This window comes from Sebastes umbrosus, chromosome 1 (genome assembly GCF_015220745.1).
Source record: "Sebastes umbrosus isolate fSebUmb1 chromosome 1, fSebUmb1.pri, whole genome shotgun sequence".
Classification (NCBI taxonomy): domain Eukaryota; kingdom Metazoa; phylum Chordata; class Actinopteri; order Perciformes; family Sebastidae; genus Sebastes; species Sebastes umbrosus.
In genome coordinates, this window is record NC_051269.1 from 9,424,632 (window position 1) to 9,440,835 (window position 16,204).

General features: G+C 40.5%; 2 protein-coding genes across 19 annotated transcripts in view; one reads left to right on the plus strand and one right to left on the minus strand.

Annotated features, from left to right (window-relative positions):
* The window catches only part of cadpsb (Ca2+-dependent activator protein for secretion b), a 79,733-nt gene extending 77,556 nt beyond the window's left edge, over positions 1-2,177 (plus strand). For all 17 annotated transcript variants that reach the window (XM_037768874.1, XM_037768883.1, XM_037768891.1 and 14 more), the window contains 2 exons: positions 513-617; positions 883-2,177. In XM_037768874.1, coding sequence (XP_037624802.1) covers positions 513-617; positions 883-1,059 — 282 coding nt within the window. In that variant the 3' untranslated portion in view covers positions 1,060-2,177. The remainder of the gene's footprint in view (positions 1-512; positions 618-882) is intronic.
* Positions 2,178-8,146: 5,969 nt separating this feature from the next.
* ca16b (carbonic anhydrase XVI b) overlaps positions 8,147-16,204 on the minus strand; it is a 138,586-nt gene continuing 130,528 nt past the window's right edge. For both annotated transcript variants that reach the window (XM_037763378.1, XM_037763370.1), the window contains 6 exons: positions 16,030-16,106; positions 15,708-15,836; positions 14,889-15,035; positions 14,577-14,719; positions 12,953-13,088; positions 8,147-11,467 (listed from right to left, as the gene is read on the minus strand). In XM_037763378.1, the coding sequence (XP_037619306.1) occupies positions 11,321-11,467; positions 12,953-13,088; positions 14,577-14,719; positions 14,889-15,035; positions 15,708-15,836; positions 16,030-16,106 (779 nt within the window). In that variant the 3' untranslated portion in view covers positions 8,147-11,320. The remainder of the gene's footprint in view (positions 11,468-12,952; positions 13,089-14,576; positions 14,720-14,888; positions 15,036-15,707; positions 15,837-16,029; positions 16,107-16,204) is intronic.

Below are 16,204 nucleotides of genomic sequence, written 5' to 3' on the forward strand. Positions count from 1 at the left end.
TAGATGAAGGCAGAAGGCAATCATAGTAGATTTATTTCTTCTTAAATTTGAATTGCATATAAAAAAGAAACAGTTCAAACAAACACACATAACTGTGACCTTTTATTCTTTTTAGCACATAAGATTTGTTTATTTTGACTTCATTCTTACATGAATGCAGCCTGTTAACTTGCACCGACTGCTGATTCTGACTCGTGAAATGCGGGAATGTCTGTCTTGTGAAGTGGGAAGGTAGACTCGACAGTAAACCTCACTAACTGGTGTTTTATACTGCACACATGGGTGAAATGAAAACGCAGCCTCACATGGATTAAAGCTGCTAGCAGGTTTTATTGAGGTGATGCTTGAACGCACACGCGAGGGTGCTTGAAAGTTAATGTTATTGTCATATACTGTGTGTGTTTAGATGTAGTTCTTTATGTGTGTCGTAAAGGTTAGTGTTACGTTATGATGTCTTGAGTATGTGTGTGAGTGTGTGTTTTGCTGGAGAGTGTTGTGTTTATGTGTTTCAGCAATGGTACACTGCCACCATGAACCTACTGGGGACCTGGCTCACTGAACGCATGGAACAGCAGCTCCATGTCTACCAGCTAAAAATCCTCATCAGGATTACAAAGGTAAGACGGGAAAACACCCGTCAGGTCGATGAAAACACACAGGATTTTTTTTGGCGTCCACACTATGCTGACGATAGAATTACTTATGCTTCAAGTTAATGGTCAGGATTTTCTGGATGCGAAAAACTCAAACAAATTGCTACGTAATCACCTGACCAACATACTGTACCCAATACGATCAAACAGAAACTCCATCATCCAACTATTTCCAGACTCAGACATTAGGAAATGGAGATCTGACGCTGTATCTTTGTCCCTCCTGTAGAAAAAGTACCGGGACTTTCGCCTGCAAGGCGTCCTGGACTCCACCCTGAACAGTAAGATGTACGACACGGTGCGCAACAGGCTGACCCTGGAGGAGGCCACTGCTTCAGTGAGGGAAGGAGGCATGCAGGGCATCTCCATGAAGGACAGCGACGAGGAGGACGAAGAGGACGACTAGAGCCCGTACACTAACACTCTCTGAACCCTCCCTCACCCCGACCCCCTTTCACACTTTTGACTTTAGCCTGGTTACCGATGCATGTACCAACTCAGATAGCCACTCTAGGACCTCTTTGTCAGCTCGAAAATGCCTATGAAGGAACTATTAACTATAAAATAGTACTTATACTGAGGAAAATAAAAATGAAAAAAAGTGAAAAAATAACCATGATTGGCAGTTTAGCTGTGTCATGATAAAGATAGCACCTATCTTTGATTCATTCATTTCTAAATTCATTTCTATGTGTTACTAAGCAATATGGAGAACCATTTGTTTGACAATGTTGAGTGAGATTAATAGGTGTGTCCCTGTCCAATGCAAACCTATATGGCGCTTCTTTGTCGTATTCTACATTCATTAATGGTACATTGTCGTGATGATGAGTGTGTGGACCCTTTTCTTTGTCTTGTCTGTTTTTAAGTGAATGCCAACTGCTTCAAACTGAAAATAAACCTGTGTATTTGTTTACGGCTGTTACAGATACACTGTTGTTGTCTACTCACTGTTATTAACATCAACAGTAAGTCCAGACCTGCATTTTTATCATGTGTCAATGCTATGTGATCTTATCTCAATTACTAATTAGACACGGTTCAACAGGAATCATGAACTTCAACGAGTGGGTATTCTAGAGATGCAATATTCTCATAGGTCCATTTTGATAACTTGGGAGATTCTATTTTTATTTCAACATTAAAAAGGCCTTGAAACAGGTTCTATTTTAATTGAGTTGCACTTTTACAGAGAAAAGAGCAAAAATAATTTTTTTTATTAAAAAAAAAAAAAAAAAGTTGGTCCGTCTTTGTTCTGTAATTGTGTAGAATGAGATGTCTGGCATTTGTTTGGGTCTCACTGTTGTTTTGTATATATTATATAAATATATATATAAATATAAAATGCTGTACATTGCATTCTGAGCCATCGCTGCATGCCTGTGGGTTCCCACCCTCCCCAAACGCTTTCTGTTTTCTGTGTGAATTAGCTGGTGGATTCATTCTTGCTTTTGCCTTATGAAAGCCAACAGTTGTAATATGCAAGAGCTGTGGCCTCTAAATAAAAATTACTGTACATGTGCATCTGCTGTCATGTTTACTAGCTGCATGTCCACCTGAGACACAATTATAGACACACTGAAACTGCACTTGGAAAGTAACTAAGTAGGCTACATTTACCTACTCACTGTACTTTAGATAGGCTGCTGTAAACACCAGAACTTGGCTGAGAATCATCACGTTTTTAAATTTTCTTCAGTACCAAAGTAATCCAGTGGTAGTTGTCAGTTCAATCATGGGCATATTGCAAACAGCAACTGCTAATAGCCAATTCGGCATGCTTTTAATGGTGTCAATTTGTTGCTTCTAAATAAAAATTATTGTGCGTCTGCTGTCATGTTTACTAGATGCATGTCCACCTGAGACACAATTATATACACACTGAACTACTTGGAAAGTAATTAAGTAGGCTACATTTACCTACTACTCACTGTACTTTAGATATAGGCTGCTTTAACAACTTCCTCTCAGTCATAATTCAAATTTAAACACACAGACAGGATATATCTTTAGATTCACTGTGACCTACACTAGGGTGACCATATTTTCAAACCCCCTCTAATGCATCCTCCCACACGTGCATGCATATTAACGCGCATGTGGGAGGGTGCATTAGAGGCTGTGAGAATCATGAATTATCACATTCACTACTTTCACCCCCTTTATTCACAGGGCTATCGCCGCCATGACTGACAGTTTGGGAGTCCTGTAGAGAGTTTCCCTCTGAGGAAACGTATTGTTGTCTGGGCCTACGTACAGTATTTTTCACCTTGTTTTGTCTCAGGCTATTATAATTCAAATTGTGGAGCTCGGATGACATTTTGGTCAGGATGGAGACACCGGGTGAAAGACGGAACGGACCGTCCTGAGGGAGTTAAAAATTGAATTTCCCCTCAGGGATCAGTAACATGCTTTTCTTCTTCTTCTTCTTCTTCTTATAAGAGGAGCGAAATGCCTGTTGATGCGCAGAAGGAACTATGTAGAATAATTAATCAAAACGACACGTTTGATGTGCACATAAGCACAGAGGGTTCTGTTGTTCAAAACTGCATTTAAAGCAGCGGATCTACCGTGTACGTGTGTAATTGTGGCTCGACAGCGCGCACCATCAGAGATTGCAGGGGTGTGCTGTGCTGGCTCTCTTATCTAGGGTGACCGTATTTTCAAACCCCGCAAACAGGGTTTGTCTGGTCACCGTAACCTACACGTTCAGAGGATAAACGGCTGCGTATAAATAATGGGAAGTGACGTTCCCTATAACACCGGAACTTGCCTGAGAATCATCACAGTTTTAAATTGTATTCAGAATCAAAGTAATCCGGTGGTAGTTGTCAGTACGATCATGGGCATATTGCAAACAGGAACTGCTAAAAGCCAATTTGGCATACTTTTGATGGTGACAATTTGCCAAAATGCAAACAAATATAGACATTTTCAAACTTGACAACATAAACATTTTAAATGAGCCCCTTTGTGTTTCCTGTTGCAATGTTTGTTAATGCAGACAGGAAGTAAACTTGGACCAAAGCTGTTGCCTACAGTAGCAACACTATGGTCGTCTTTTTCTGTGTTTTAGCTCGGCTACAAAAGAAAAACGTGGCTCAAGCCTCAAGTTGTAGCCCACAGCATGTGTTGGATGTTAAGACAGGTGCTTTAAATTGTCACACACTTGTTGATATGAGGCATTGTGGGTAGAAGAGGGACATCTGTTAGACACACCACCTGAGACAACATCTTCTCTGTGCTGAAGCTCTGAGGTAGGATACTTTTTTGCATTAACAGCTGCTTGGTGTTTATGTTGTCGGTTACTGGAAGCAAACAACATATTCAAGATTAAGCTTCGCTATGAACCTCTTGAAGATTCATGAAACTTACCCGGAGATTTACCCGGAAAGTTTTGGCAGCGCCTCCGTTGTCAGTTGTAGCATTCTAGTCGGTTTAGCTCTAAAACTGAAGTAGGCGAGATTGGAGCAAATTTGATTAAAAAAAGTTATTTTTATAAAACGGTCACTATATCCTGACAGTAGTATATGAAACAGGTAACCTGACAAAAATCACGTACCTCTGTGTCCTCCGGTGCTCCTAACGGCATCTGCAAGATTTCACAGAATAATCTTTTAGCGCACAGTTTAGCTGTAAAATGGGAAAGTTTGTGACGCTGCCGCCAATGTGAAATCTGGTGAAGGAACACCAATGTGACCAGAGCACAGCCAATAGGAACACTCTCTCAATGAAATGACCTGCGATTGGTCAAAGCCTTTTTAAAGTCTGAAAACAGAGCCATAAGGAGGAGCAGAAGTCTAGTTTTCTCTCAGAACACTTGAATTACAATAAGCTGAAAGGTTATTATGGAATTTTTGCCCAATGATGCCAAAAATATACTGCCTACTGCCACTTTAATTGATTTGTTTTCTAAAGCATCAGGTTTAAAACTCAATCACAATAAATGTGAATTAATGGCCATACATGATTGCAACCTCTCACTGGCTTATGATATTCCTATCAAATCTTCTGTGAAATATCTTGGCATCCATATAACCAAAGATGATACAATCAGTGAGACCTTAAACATACAAGACAAAATTCTTGAGTGTAAATCTAAACTGAATATGGGGTTACAAAGAGATGTGACAGCTTTTGGAAGGACATACCTAACTAAAGTGGAAATCCTTAGCGAGGTGTATTTATCCTGCATATTCCATGGTCATACCTAATAAGTTCATTAAAACCATCAACCAATTAAACTTTAATTTTATCTGGAAAAATCAGGCTCATTACATTAAGAAATCAGAAATGGTTAAAGAATACAAAGATGGGGGTCTGCAAGCTATTGATTTTGAATGTTGAAATGCTGTGCTAAAGTTAAAAAATCGCTAAAATCCTTTCTGCTAAACAAAGATTGTATCTGGTATCATCTCCCGAGAGGTCTGTTCAAAACAAAAGGTTGGTATTGAGTTTGTTCTTAAATGTGACTTTCAGATTGAAAAATTGCCAGTCAAACTGTCCTTATTTCACAGACAAGCATTGATATGCTGGAAACTCTTGTACACACACAATTTCACCCCACATCAAACCCCCATTTGGAACAACAGATATGTGTTGTGTTAATGGTAAATCTCTCTACTTACAGCATCGGATGGATAAAAATATCTGGTCAATAATGCATCTAATGAATGATCAGGGATACTTGCTGTCTTGGGAAAGCTTCTGCTCAAAATACGACATAGTTTGCACACGTGCCCAGTTTAATAAAGTGATCAGAGCGATCCCTGCTCCAGTTAGACTACTGGTCCAAAACATAGATAAACAGTTGTGTGTAATAGAATTACCTGTGCTTCAAGTTAATGGTCAGGATTTTCTGGATGCGAAAAACTCAAACAAATTGCTACGTAATCACCTGACCAACATACTGTACCCAATACGATCAAATAGAAACAACATCATCCAACTATTTTCAGACTCAGACATTAAGAAATGGAGATCTAAATACATCACTTATCCTGTAAGCCCCGAGACAAAACAAATCCATTTCAAAATAATGACTAATATTTATCCATCCAATGAATTGCTAAGACTGAGATTTAATGTTGATCACAATAACTGCAACTTTTGTGAGACTGAGATTGAAACTACTGATCATCTGTTTTTCCACTGTACTGTATAAACTCTGCGGCATTCTGGGAGGATTTGCAGGACTGACTGTCAACCAAAATCCAACGACTTGCTCCTCTCACAAGATAAAATATTGTGTTTGGTATTAACATGAAGGACATTAAGAGTGACTGGATTTTGAATAATCTGATACTGCTGGAGAAATTTTTCATCCACACATCCAATTGGAGGAAAATTAAACCCCTATTTTCCGTTTTCAAAAGAGACCTTGTGGACAATCATCTCAGTGCTTTAAGACTAAAGAAAGGACAACATGCAAAGTCTCTCAGAGCTTATGAAGAACTGAACATATGTCATGATGACCCCTAGAGCTACTATGGAAGAGTGCAGTCTTAAAAAACGTAATTAATTAATTAATTAATAAATAAAAAGTCGGGATCGATGACCGGGCGCACTTCGTGGGGGCTTGGTTGTACCCTGTACCTCAAGACCAGGGGTCAGCAACCTTTACTATCAAAAGAGCCATTTTAGGCACACAAAAAAAATCTGCCTGGAGCCGCAAAACATTTGATCATTGTGATGAAGGTAACACAGTTTATAGTCTAAGTATATAGTATATAAGTCTAATGCAGTGAGGGCCCAATGTACTACGGAGTATTAGGGCCACATTGAGGGAAAAAACATCTGAGATTTCCAGGATAAAGTCAGAATGTTACTAGAAAAAAAGTCATAAATAAATTCATAACTTTACGAGAAAAGAAGTCGTAATATTACGAGAGTTAAAGTCATAACTTTACGAGAAAAAAGAAAATAACACATAGAAGATACTACTTTATAATATTATGACTTTATTCTCTAAATCTCAGATTTATTTTTTTCCTCAATGTGGGCCTTATACTCTGTCCTATCGTCGTACCATAGACCTACAACAATGATAAATAAAAAATAAAAATGAAAAGGAAAAAAAATATATATATATTTTTCCATTTTTATAAATCCACAGGGAGCCACTGGAGAGGAGCTAAAGAGCTGCAGGTTGCTTAGAGACCCCTGCCCAAGACCCATGTCCGCCTGCGACCCAGCCTCCTTCCCAGAGGCCTTGTGTCTTACCTCGGAGCAAACGAAGGAGTTTTTGTTGATCAAACTTATTGATCAATGGATTCAGTTGCGATTAAGTTCTTCCATAAATGCTGTTTAATCCATATCTGACATCGCTCGTGTTTTTGGCTTCGGGAAAGCGAAGAAATACGACACTGGCTTCTAAACTTTGAGGATATCTGCTCTACGATCCGCAGGTTCCATACATACCGTCAGGCCTCCTGCGCATGCGCCAGGTGGTAACGGAGGATATGCTCGTGTTAGGGAGGGGCTTAAGGGTCAATGTGTGCAAGGTTGACCAGTTTTGAGAAACTCATTTATACTGCATTGGTTAAATAATGTCTTAATACTGATGGACAGTTACTAGCATATAATGAATTCTTTTCCAAATGTAGATTACCAGTTACTTCAAAAGAGTCCAGTCATTTCCCAACTTGGGATCAATAAAGTACATCTATCGATCTATCTATCTATCTACCTACCTAGTACGTAAGCAGTGGTGTTTGATGCTCTGCAAAGAAGTGTGGCGCAACTTCTTAGAGGTTCAGTAAGGAAGATATCAACGATCCATCCATTTAATAGTGGTATATTCCTTGGAGAAGTCGACATTACCAAGAATAAATGTTCTAATAAACACATTAGGAACTGCATAGATACGGGTAACATAATGCAGTAAATGCGAAGGCATAATGACAGAGGAAAGAGAGGAGGCCGTTGGGAATATTAATATTTTCCTCAGACATATTATAGAAAATTACAAAGAAAAACAATATACAACTAAAATTACAATATATTAACTTATTATGCATCGAAAAATGAACTTCAAAGGCCTCCGATGTTTCATAAACAAACATGTCAGACAAAGTTTCTTAATCGATGTGACGGCCTGAACTGTGCCATCATACATTACCTTAATAAAAGTAATTTTCTCTTAAAACGGTGTGAAATTTCTTGTGTATGACAACTTTGTATTTAAAAGCATCTTGGCTCTAGTTTTATAATAAATACATATTTTGACTATCATAGTGTTTTGAGGTGTAGGGCAGATATCAGGGCACTATTAGTGTAAATCTGAACTAAATCCAAGCAATAGGTGAAAAATGACACAAGAATAAGTATTGAGTATTTTCACAACACGTTCACTAGAGTGAAGCATCTGAATCCTTCTTCCACCACTTGTTCTGGTGTTTGGTGACAGCCTGACAGCAGGGGGCGACAGCACAAACAGGTTGATTATTTGCTTTCCATGCCATCAGTTTAAGTGAAAACTCCTCCATCAGTAGTTCCATGTAATACAAGGATGCTGTGCACCCAAACCCAAACTTTATTTCATGAATAGCAATACAATTTTACCTATTAAATAACACGATTACACTAGAATAGGATATATGACAGCATCATAGGAATATATGACTATGATACTATCATATAAACACGTGATATGATGGACAAAACCATTGTATTATTTATTTTAAGTTACAAAATAGACTTCACTACCAACCTGGCGGAAATGCACTGAGGCTAACACACTGGATCCCTGGACCGCTGAGCAAATGTCAGGAAATATCTGGTTTAAATATCAGCATTGGTCCTCAGAGGGGCAGGCATGACTGTGGGGATTTTTGCTGTGGATAATAAACTTCCCACAAAAGTACAATCTGTTACAGGGCCACCATACAAACCAAATCTTTGTATGAAAATATAAACTTCTATGATCATCACAAAGATTACATTAAAGACATTTGATTTTTTGAAGTAAATGTGCGCAGCCACAGTACTCAACGAGCGTAGAAATATCAAACAGAAAGGACCGTTCGTTGGCATTCATACAAAAAGAAAAACCCTTAACAGCTGTTTTGTTGCGAAGAGCGAAGTGATCAGCAATCTGGACCGTTCTCCAAATGTTGGAGAGTTTTCACTGAATTTAGCAAACTCCCCTTTGTCAGAGAAGTGGGTGTTCACAGAAAGGAAAAAAAGTTTTCATCAGAGGGTACATCATAAGAGTATGAGGATACACATAAATCAATCAAGACAGAAGGGATGTTCAGGGTTGAAAAGGGCTTATAATTAATAGTCACAAAATAGTGCTGAGAGACAGAATATCAGCCCGAAATAAAATATATTTTACAGTCTGAATTTAAAATCCTGTTCTCTGATTCTTTTACTGGAAGGTGAGATCCTGAGGCTGGAACAGAAACATGCTTTAACTCTTGTTCAGTTCACACCTCTTGACAACCATCTGGTAATCTGCACTGCAATATTCAACAATTTGGATTTTAAATTCGAGTTGATTAAATAGATCTCAGGACAAAACCACTTACATGTTGCAAACTGGAACCACATCTTTGGTTACAAATAAAGCATCACCCCCGCCCCCCCCCCACTAACAAGAAGCTACAGTGCCTATTAGAAAGTATTCACCTCCTTTGGATCTTTTCATGTTTGATTTATTTACAACTTTTGAATCACAGTGGATGGAATTAAGATTTTTTTTTTAACACTGATCAAAAGAAAAAGGCTCAATTGAGCTGCGAACTAAGTAAGACGTATAATAAATCAACTGCTTGCACATATATTCATCCCTTCACTATGAGATCCAAATCATCACTGGTACCGCCATTTTTTTACAAGTTGAATGGAGATCACCTGTGTGTTATCAAGGTGTGACAAGTTCTTTAATATACCCGGATCCAACAGCTATTTAGTCAATTTACCACCATGAAAACAAACAAAATACTCCAAACAAATCTGTGAGTTTACTTAAAAAATACTAAATCGGGGGACATACGAACATTTCCAAGGCACTGGATATCCCTAATACGATTATAAAAAAATTGAAGGAGTATGGCACAGCTCTAAAACTCATCCTCAAAAACTGAGTGTTGAGAAGAAGCGCTCACTAGTGAGACCGCGAAGGGCTCACGAGAGGAGTGTAAAACCAAACACGGCACATCTGCTGAAACACACCATGCTCATCATGAGGCCTGGTGAGGATATAACTCTCTGCAACAGGCCCCCCTCAAGGCTTGTGAAGGTAGAGAGTAAAACAAATGCAGTAAAATATAAAGAAATCCTGGAGGAAACTCCAGTTCTCTATGTGAGAGGACTGCAAAATATAGTTTTTTCATCAAATACAAAAGCCACAGCTACACAGGAATGTCTTTAAAAAGAACAATGATGATGTCGTTGAGTGGCCGAGTCAGAGTCTAAGACCTCGAATCAGTCCAGAATTAGTGGCAGGACATGAAAGTCCTCATTAAACTGAGTTTGACAGGGCAAAACGTGTCCAGATGTACCAAGTTATCCACATAAACTCACCGTCAATTCTGCCAAAGGTGTGTTTTTTTTTAACTAAATATTGTCTTGAAGGGGGTGAATAGTTGTGCAATCAATTTTTGTGTTTTTCTATTTTTGAATTTAGACCGATTTCTTTTCGTTTCTTTAACATTCTTCTATTGATCAGCATCAAAAAATAAATCATAATTACATCCACTGTGATTTAATGTAGTAAAAGAATAAAACATGGAACATTTGTGTGGGGTGAATACTTGTAGTAGACATTGTACTGTGTCAATACGGATACCCATTACACATGTTAACAGCTGAGCTTTGACAGTTGAGGTTAGAGAAGCTGGAAAAAACAATTATGAAAAATAAAATGGAGCTTTGTAGATTCACATGACAATCTCAAAAAACATGAATCTACACCAAGGCCAGTGGACAATTAGGCAAAAGCACTAAAAAAAAGAAGAGAAAACATCGGCTGGCTATTAAGGATATATTATATATATATTACAAAACAATATAAATCCCTGTAAAAAGCAATACATGTTCACATTAGATGTCGTAACACATTATAACAAAATAAGCCATAAGTACATTATACAAGACAGCAGTGAGATATTTGGACGATATATGAATATTAAGCAGGTAATAGTCTCTTAAACGTGTGATAAAGAGCTTCTTCACCCGGGTGGAGCGGACCCTCAAAGCAGTTCGTTTCGATCGAGGTGACAAAGTGACATATTGCGTGCCGGGCAACGATGTGATGTGATGTTTTTTTCTTTCGAGACATTATTGGAAGTGGATCGCTTCAACTCATCCTGGTCTTCATGCTTCAGGTTTTGTCTCAATGCGGTCCAAAAGATTCCAGTCGTGTTCGTGACGCCAGGATTTTAAACTGTGAAACGTCTCCACTCGCTGGATTTAGGCAGTAACACTGATAGTATAGTGCAAACTGGACAGAGCTGCTTCTCCCCTCACGTCAACTTAAACAGGTGCAAACGCTCAGCAGGATAACATTTAAGACGAGAAATAAAGGACAAAAACATAAATATCAAAAAACTTTTATCAGTATAAAAAGTAATAAGGTTATTCATTTAATCAATAGTCTGGCAAAAAAGGCCTCAGAAAAGTTCTCGAGTTTTTACAAATTAAGTGCCTGTGTGAGAACGTCCTCAGACGAGCGACTCCATGCTCTCTGCGGGGTCCGACTCGTCTGCGATCACCACCCCCCCATTAGTGTCCATGTGCAAGGGGCTCAGGCCGCTCTCTCTGTTACTGACCAGGCTGAGCATGGCTTTGTAAAGGTACTGGTACTGCTCCTGTGTACAGAAACACAAAACACACGACAGGTTAACGTTACAGATCACATCCTGTGACCTGCGACACAACTGTGACAGATCATAACATTTCTTTAACAACTGCATTAATCAACACTGTTGATACAAACCAGTGGGCAACTCTGGGTTCTGAGAAGTGAAGCCAATGCTGAAGTGCCTTAAACTTGTATTCTTTCTAATAGCCAGCAGGGGGGGGGGGGGGCGACTCCTCTGGTTGCAAAAAGAAGTCTGATTGTATAGAAGTCTATGAGAAAATGACCCTACTTCCCACTTGATTTATTACCTCTAATAGTTTATTCGATCGACAGACCTAATGCCCGTTGCTCTGTGTCTGCTGGATGAAAAGTGGGCTTGTTTGCTAACATGTCAGCCATAACAATATACTGTAGGCTGGTGATGGTGGCTGCTGCGCTGTGTTTTTCTGCCCACCAGTGACAAGAAATTGACCAACGCAGCCTTAAATGTTGCTTAAAGGGACTATATGTAACTTTCAGAAATGCTTGTTAACAGCGACACCTGTGGCCGTTAAGTCAACGAAAGTCAGCGTCGGGCTCGGGTTTGAACGCTCTAAATAGACATGAACGAGCATCGCTCAAAACAGTGAGGCGACATACGTCAGCTAAAACCACAATATCACTCTTTATTTCAGCTGCTTGGCAGTAATGTTAGCTGACCAGACGAAGGTCTCTCCATGAATCAGTGCTGATCCTAGTGTTGGCTTTGAGGCTGAAGCAGGAAGAGAAACGTTATCGCCTCCGACCGCAGCCGGAGAGAGACACCGGCACCCGGTCGGAGACGGTACCGTTTCTCTTCCTGCTTCAGCCCCGCTGCAGGAAGAGAAACGTTACCGTCTCCGACCGGGTGCCGGTGATAACGTTTCTCGCTGCGGAGCCCCGTCACTTCACAAGACACGGGAAACCTCTGTTGGTCTGGAGGAGCTGCAGCAGTTATTTCTGCACAAACGTCCACTGTACATTCACTAGATATTCTCAGAGCTACTAACTCTTCTGTAGTGTGTAATGAGCATGCATGCACATTTAGAGGTGGAGCGAGACAGCGAGAACACGCGCGTGAAGGCAAGCAGGCAGCGGAGCAGAGACTTCAGCCTCACGCGAGCGCGCATATGCGAGCGCGCATGTGTCCCGACCCGGTACATTTATACGCTTAAAAAGTTACAAACAGTCCCTTTAAAGCATGAAATTGATATGGTGAACTTCAAAAACAATTGCCTATTAAAAGCCGTTTCACACCGAGCACGGATGCGGGCTCTTATGAATGCTTGCACACCGCTGTGGAACACAGAGTTTGTGTCCACCTGACAATGCCTTTTAGCCTTTATTTGGGTCTCCACCAACTCCAGAGGGAAATATTTGGCTCTTTAGCTTCTAAATGCTCCACTCTGTTCAACAGCTAGCTGCTGACTGGGTCTGTCTTTTTTTTTTGTATTTGACATAGAAGTGAACTCACTATATCAGTGAAGACTCCCGGCCTCATGAGGTTGATCATCTTAGCCACCTGATAGATGTCGACGACCCCCTCGTTCTCCAGCTGCTGGGACAGTGTGGTGAGGGCGCAGAGCATGCCCGCTGACACGGCTCCATACCTGTGTGCAAATGTTCAAAATCAGCTCTGTGGGACCAACCGTGTGTCTAAACCGTCCTCCTGTTCAGGTGGTCTTAAACAATGTTACATCACACCTCCGAAATCCTCCGTTTAGTGTATAGATCTCATCATCATTAACTAACTGCAGACTGTGACGTTAGTAACATAATATTCTCTGCAACCAACAAGTAACTACCAATAAAATACACTACAGTCTATGAAAGGATAAAATGGGTGAAGTAAAGCAACTGCTTCCGTACAGACTGTTAGCAATTAGCATCCCATCCCATTAGCATCTGTTGTAAATAGGTTGGGAGACAGAGTGGCCTGTTATTTAGTCTGTGACAACTTCAGATACCGCTTCAGGTAAATGAGGGATGAAGTGTGATTGATTATCAGGACTTTCAGTGAAGGAGACTATTCAATTAGCTGATGTTTTCACTAACAGCAGCTGAGGTGCTGAAGGCACAGAGGTCTGTAGGAGAGACGTCAGCAGGGAACCGTTGTGGAAGTTGTTATGGTTGCCTGGTTTCTAAGAGACGTCAGAGTGGTACTTTTGTTTATCTTGGTCGTTGCCTGTAGATTCTCAGTGCTGGCATACACTGGAGGACTCTCAAACCCCCAAGCCGTGAAGAGCACTCCACATTTAGTGGCTTGTTTTCCATCCTACCAGTGCAAACACTACAGTTTAACAAGGACAAATCAAAAGGTAATTAAACATCTCGGGATTCTGTTGCCACTTCTGAACCCTTAAAAACACAGATCCAGATGCAGCCTTTGAAACAATATGAAAGACCGACAACATGATAAAAATCTAAATGGTCCTCGGGCCTCGTTACAGTTGCAAAAAGAAGTCTGATTGTATAGAAGTCTATGAGGAAATGAGCCTACTTCTCACTTGATTTATTACCTCAGTAAACATTGTAAACATGAGTTTATGATCTCAATCACTAGTTTCAAGTCTTCTTCAATACAGCATGATGTTCATTTAGTAAATTATGGTCCCATTTAGAGTCAAGTAGACCATAAAGCAGGGGATGCTTCAGGGCATGGCTACCTCGTGATTGACAGGTCGCTACCACGGTCCGGACTGGGGGTCGTCCGTGTTTTCATCTTACAACTTGAACCCGTTCACAGTGTCTTTTCAGTTCATGAAAGTTAATTGTTGGTCACCTAAAAATGCTTATTTAAGCGTTCGGTTGTACTTAGCTCTGCTCTAACCTCTCGTATAGCTTTTGGATGCAAAGAACCAACATGGTGACGGACAAAATGCCAAATAAGAGGCTTCAAAACGGCAGTCCATAAACCAATAGGTGTTGTCACGGTGACATAGGATTTTCCCTACCTTTGAAACTGAAGTTAAGATATGACAAGCAGTTAGGATATTTTGCTGTAATGACGCCCCTGGACTGATCTATGACTGGATCTTACTTACAGTAGAGCTTCCCTGAGCCGACAGAGGACGACACAGAGATAAACATAAACGTACTCATCGTGCACGATGGTGGGGCCATCTCGAGTCATGGCCTCCTCCTTGATGACACTGATGAGCTCGAAGGTGCTGCTGAGAGGAGCGTCGGGGTTGGGCCATTTAGGGCACTGAAAATGTCTCACCTCCAGAACGTAGTCGTCCTGCCACAAAGGAGTCAGAGTATCACTCATATGACATGACAGAAATAATGTGATGCTGGTTGGGGATTGTACAGTCACAGCAATCAAACGCCAGGAATGTCCTGACTTGTGATGCTTTGTGTGTGTGTGTGTGTGTGTCACAGTGATCTAAGTAAGGTACATCCGGTACCTGTGTGGCCTCTAAGATGAAGTCGTGGATGATGATCTGCTCCTCGTTGGAGAGGCACAGTCTGTCCTTACTGATGAGTGTGACAGTGAAGGCGATGCAGTTCATGGCCTCCTCCCGACTCGGCCAATAAACAAATTCATCCTCAGCCTGCAGAGGAACAAAGACGAGTCAAACAAGGTATGTTGCAGGTACCTTTATTCATCGAACTCTATCGCTAATTCTTTGTTTTACTGATTTAGCTGTCATTATGCCATCCGTCTGTATGTAGACTAGATTACAGTACACTGCCTGCGCGGGGCTTTTTATTTCAGCGCCCATATTAAAAGGTTAGAACAGCCCGCGTGAGCACTACTACTTTTTCTGTGGACAGAATCCCTTCATTTGTTAACACAGGGCTTTTATTCTGAAATATTTGCAGGACAGTGTTGTGGAAGATGCAGTGACTTGCACAGCTCCATAAATGAATAGATTACCGGATTTTAATTTTGTATTATTATTGTTATTTACAAATGAGCGCGCCCTTTTTAACCTTTTTTCGGTCTAAAATAAATACATATTTATAATGAAAAAAAAATAATTGAAATGGCCATTATGAAAGGAAAACTCAATGTGGAAAGAAAGGGCTGGCAGTAGCAGCGCTGCAGCAGCAGCAACGCTGTCTGCGTGGACACCACACGTGTGAGAGATGCAGCTGTTCTGTGAGGTAGCCATCATGTGCTGCTCACGCAGGCAGTGTGGTGCTGGTGTTAGACATTGTAGATATAAAGGATAAGTAACATGAAGACCACAAATCCATTATCATGTTTCAGGGTAACTTACCAGGCCCAGGTTGTCAGGCAACATGACAATAATTTGAGCGTTATGATCCCAAATCATCCTCCAGAAGTCTGTGGTGGTGTGGGGTAAAGGATGCTGGGTAACGATGAATTCATTACTCCTGAAGTAACCCTGAGGTGACAGAAGTGAGCTGTTAGCCTTTCCAAAGATCAGAGCACTCACACTGATGGATGACTGTGAAAGCTGACAAGACTTCTGATCATTTTCTTAGAAATTGCCATCAATAACTGTCAGAGCCGTCAATAAAATGATTTTAAAAAACACAGTGAGCATCGGATAGAGAAGCCAGACTATCACACTGTACCATTACGTAGGACGCATTAATGTAATCTGTTCCTTTCATTCCAGGCAGAGTGGTGAGTCCGACCCTTGCTCGCTCCGCTGAAGAGAGGCAGAGAGATAGAGAGAGAGAGAAATAAAACACTTTAAATCACAAACCCAGGCCTCTATAATATCGCACTGGCTGATAATGCACACAT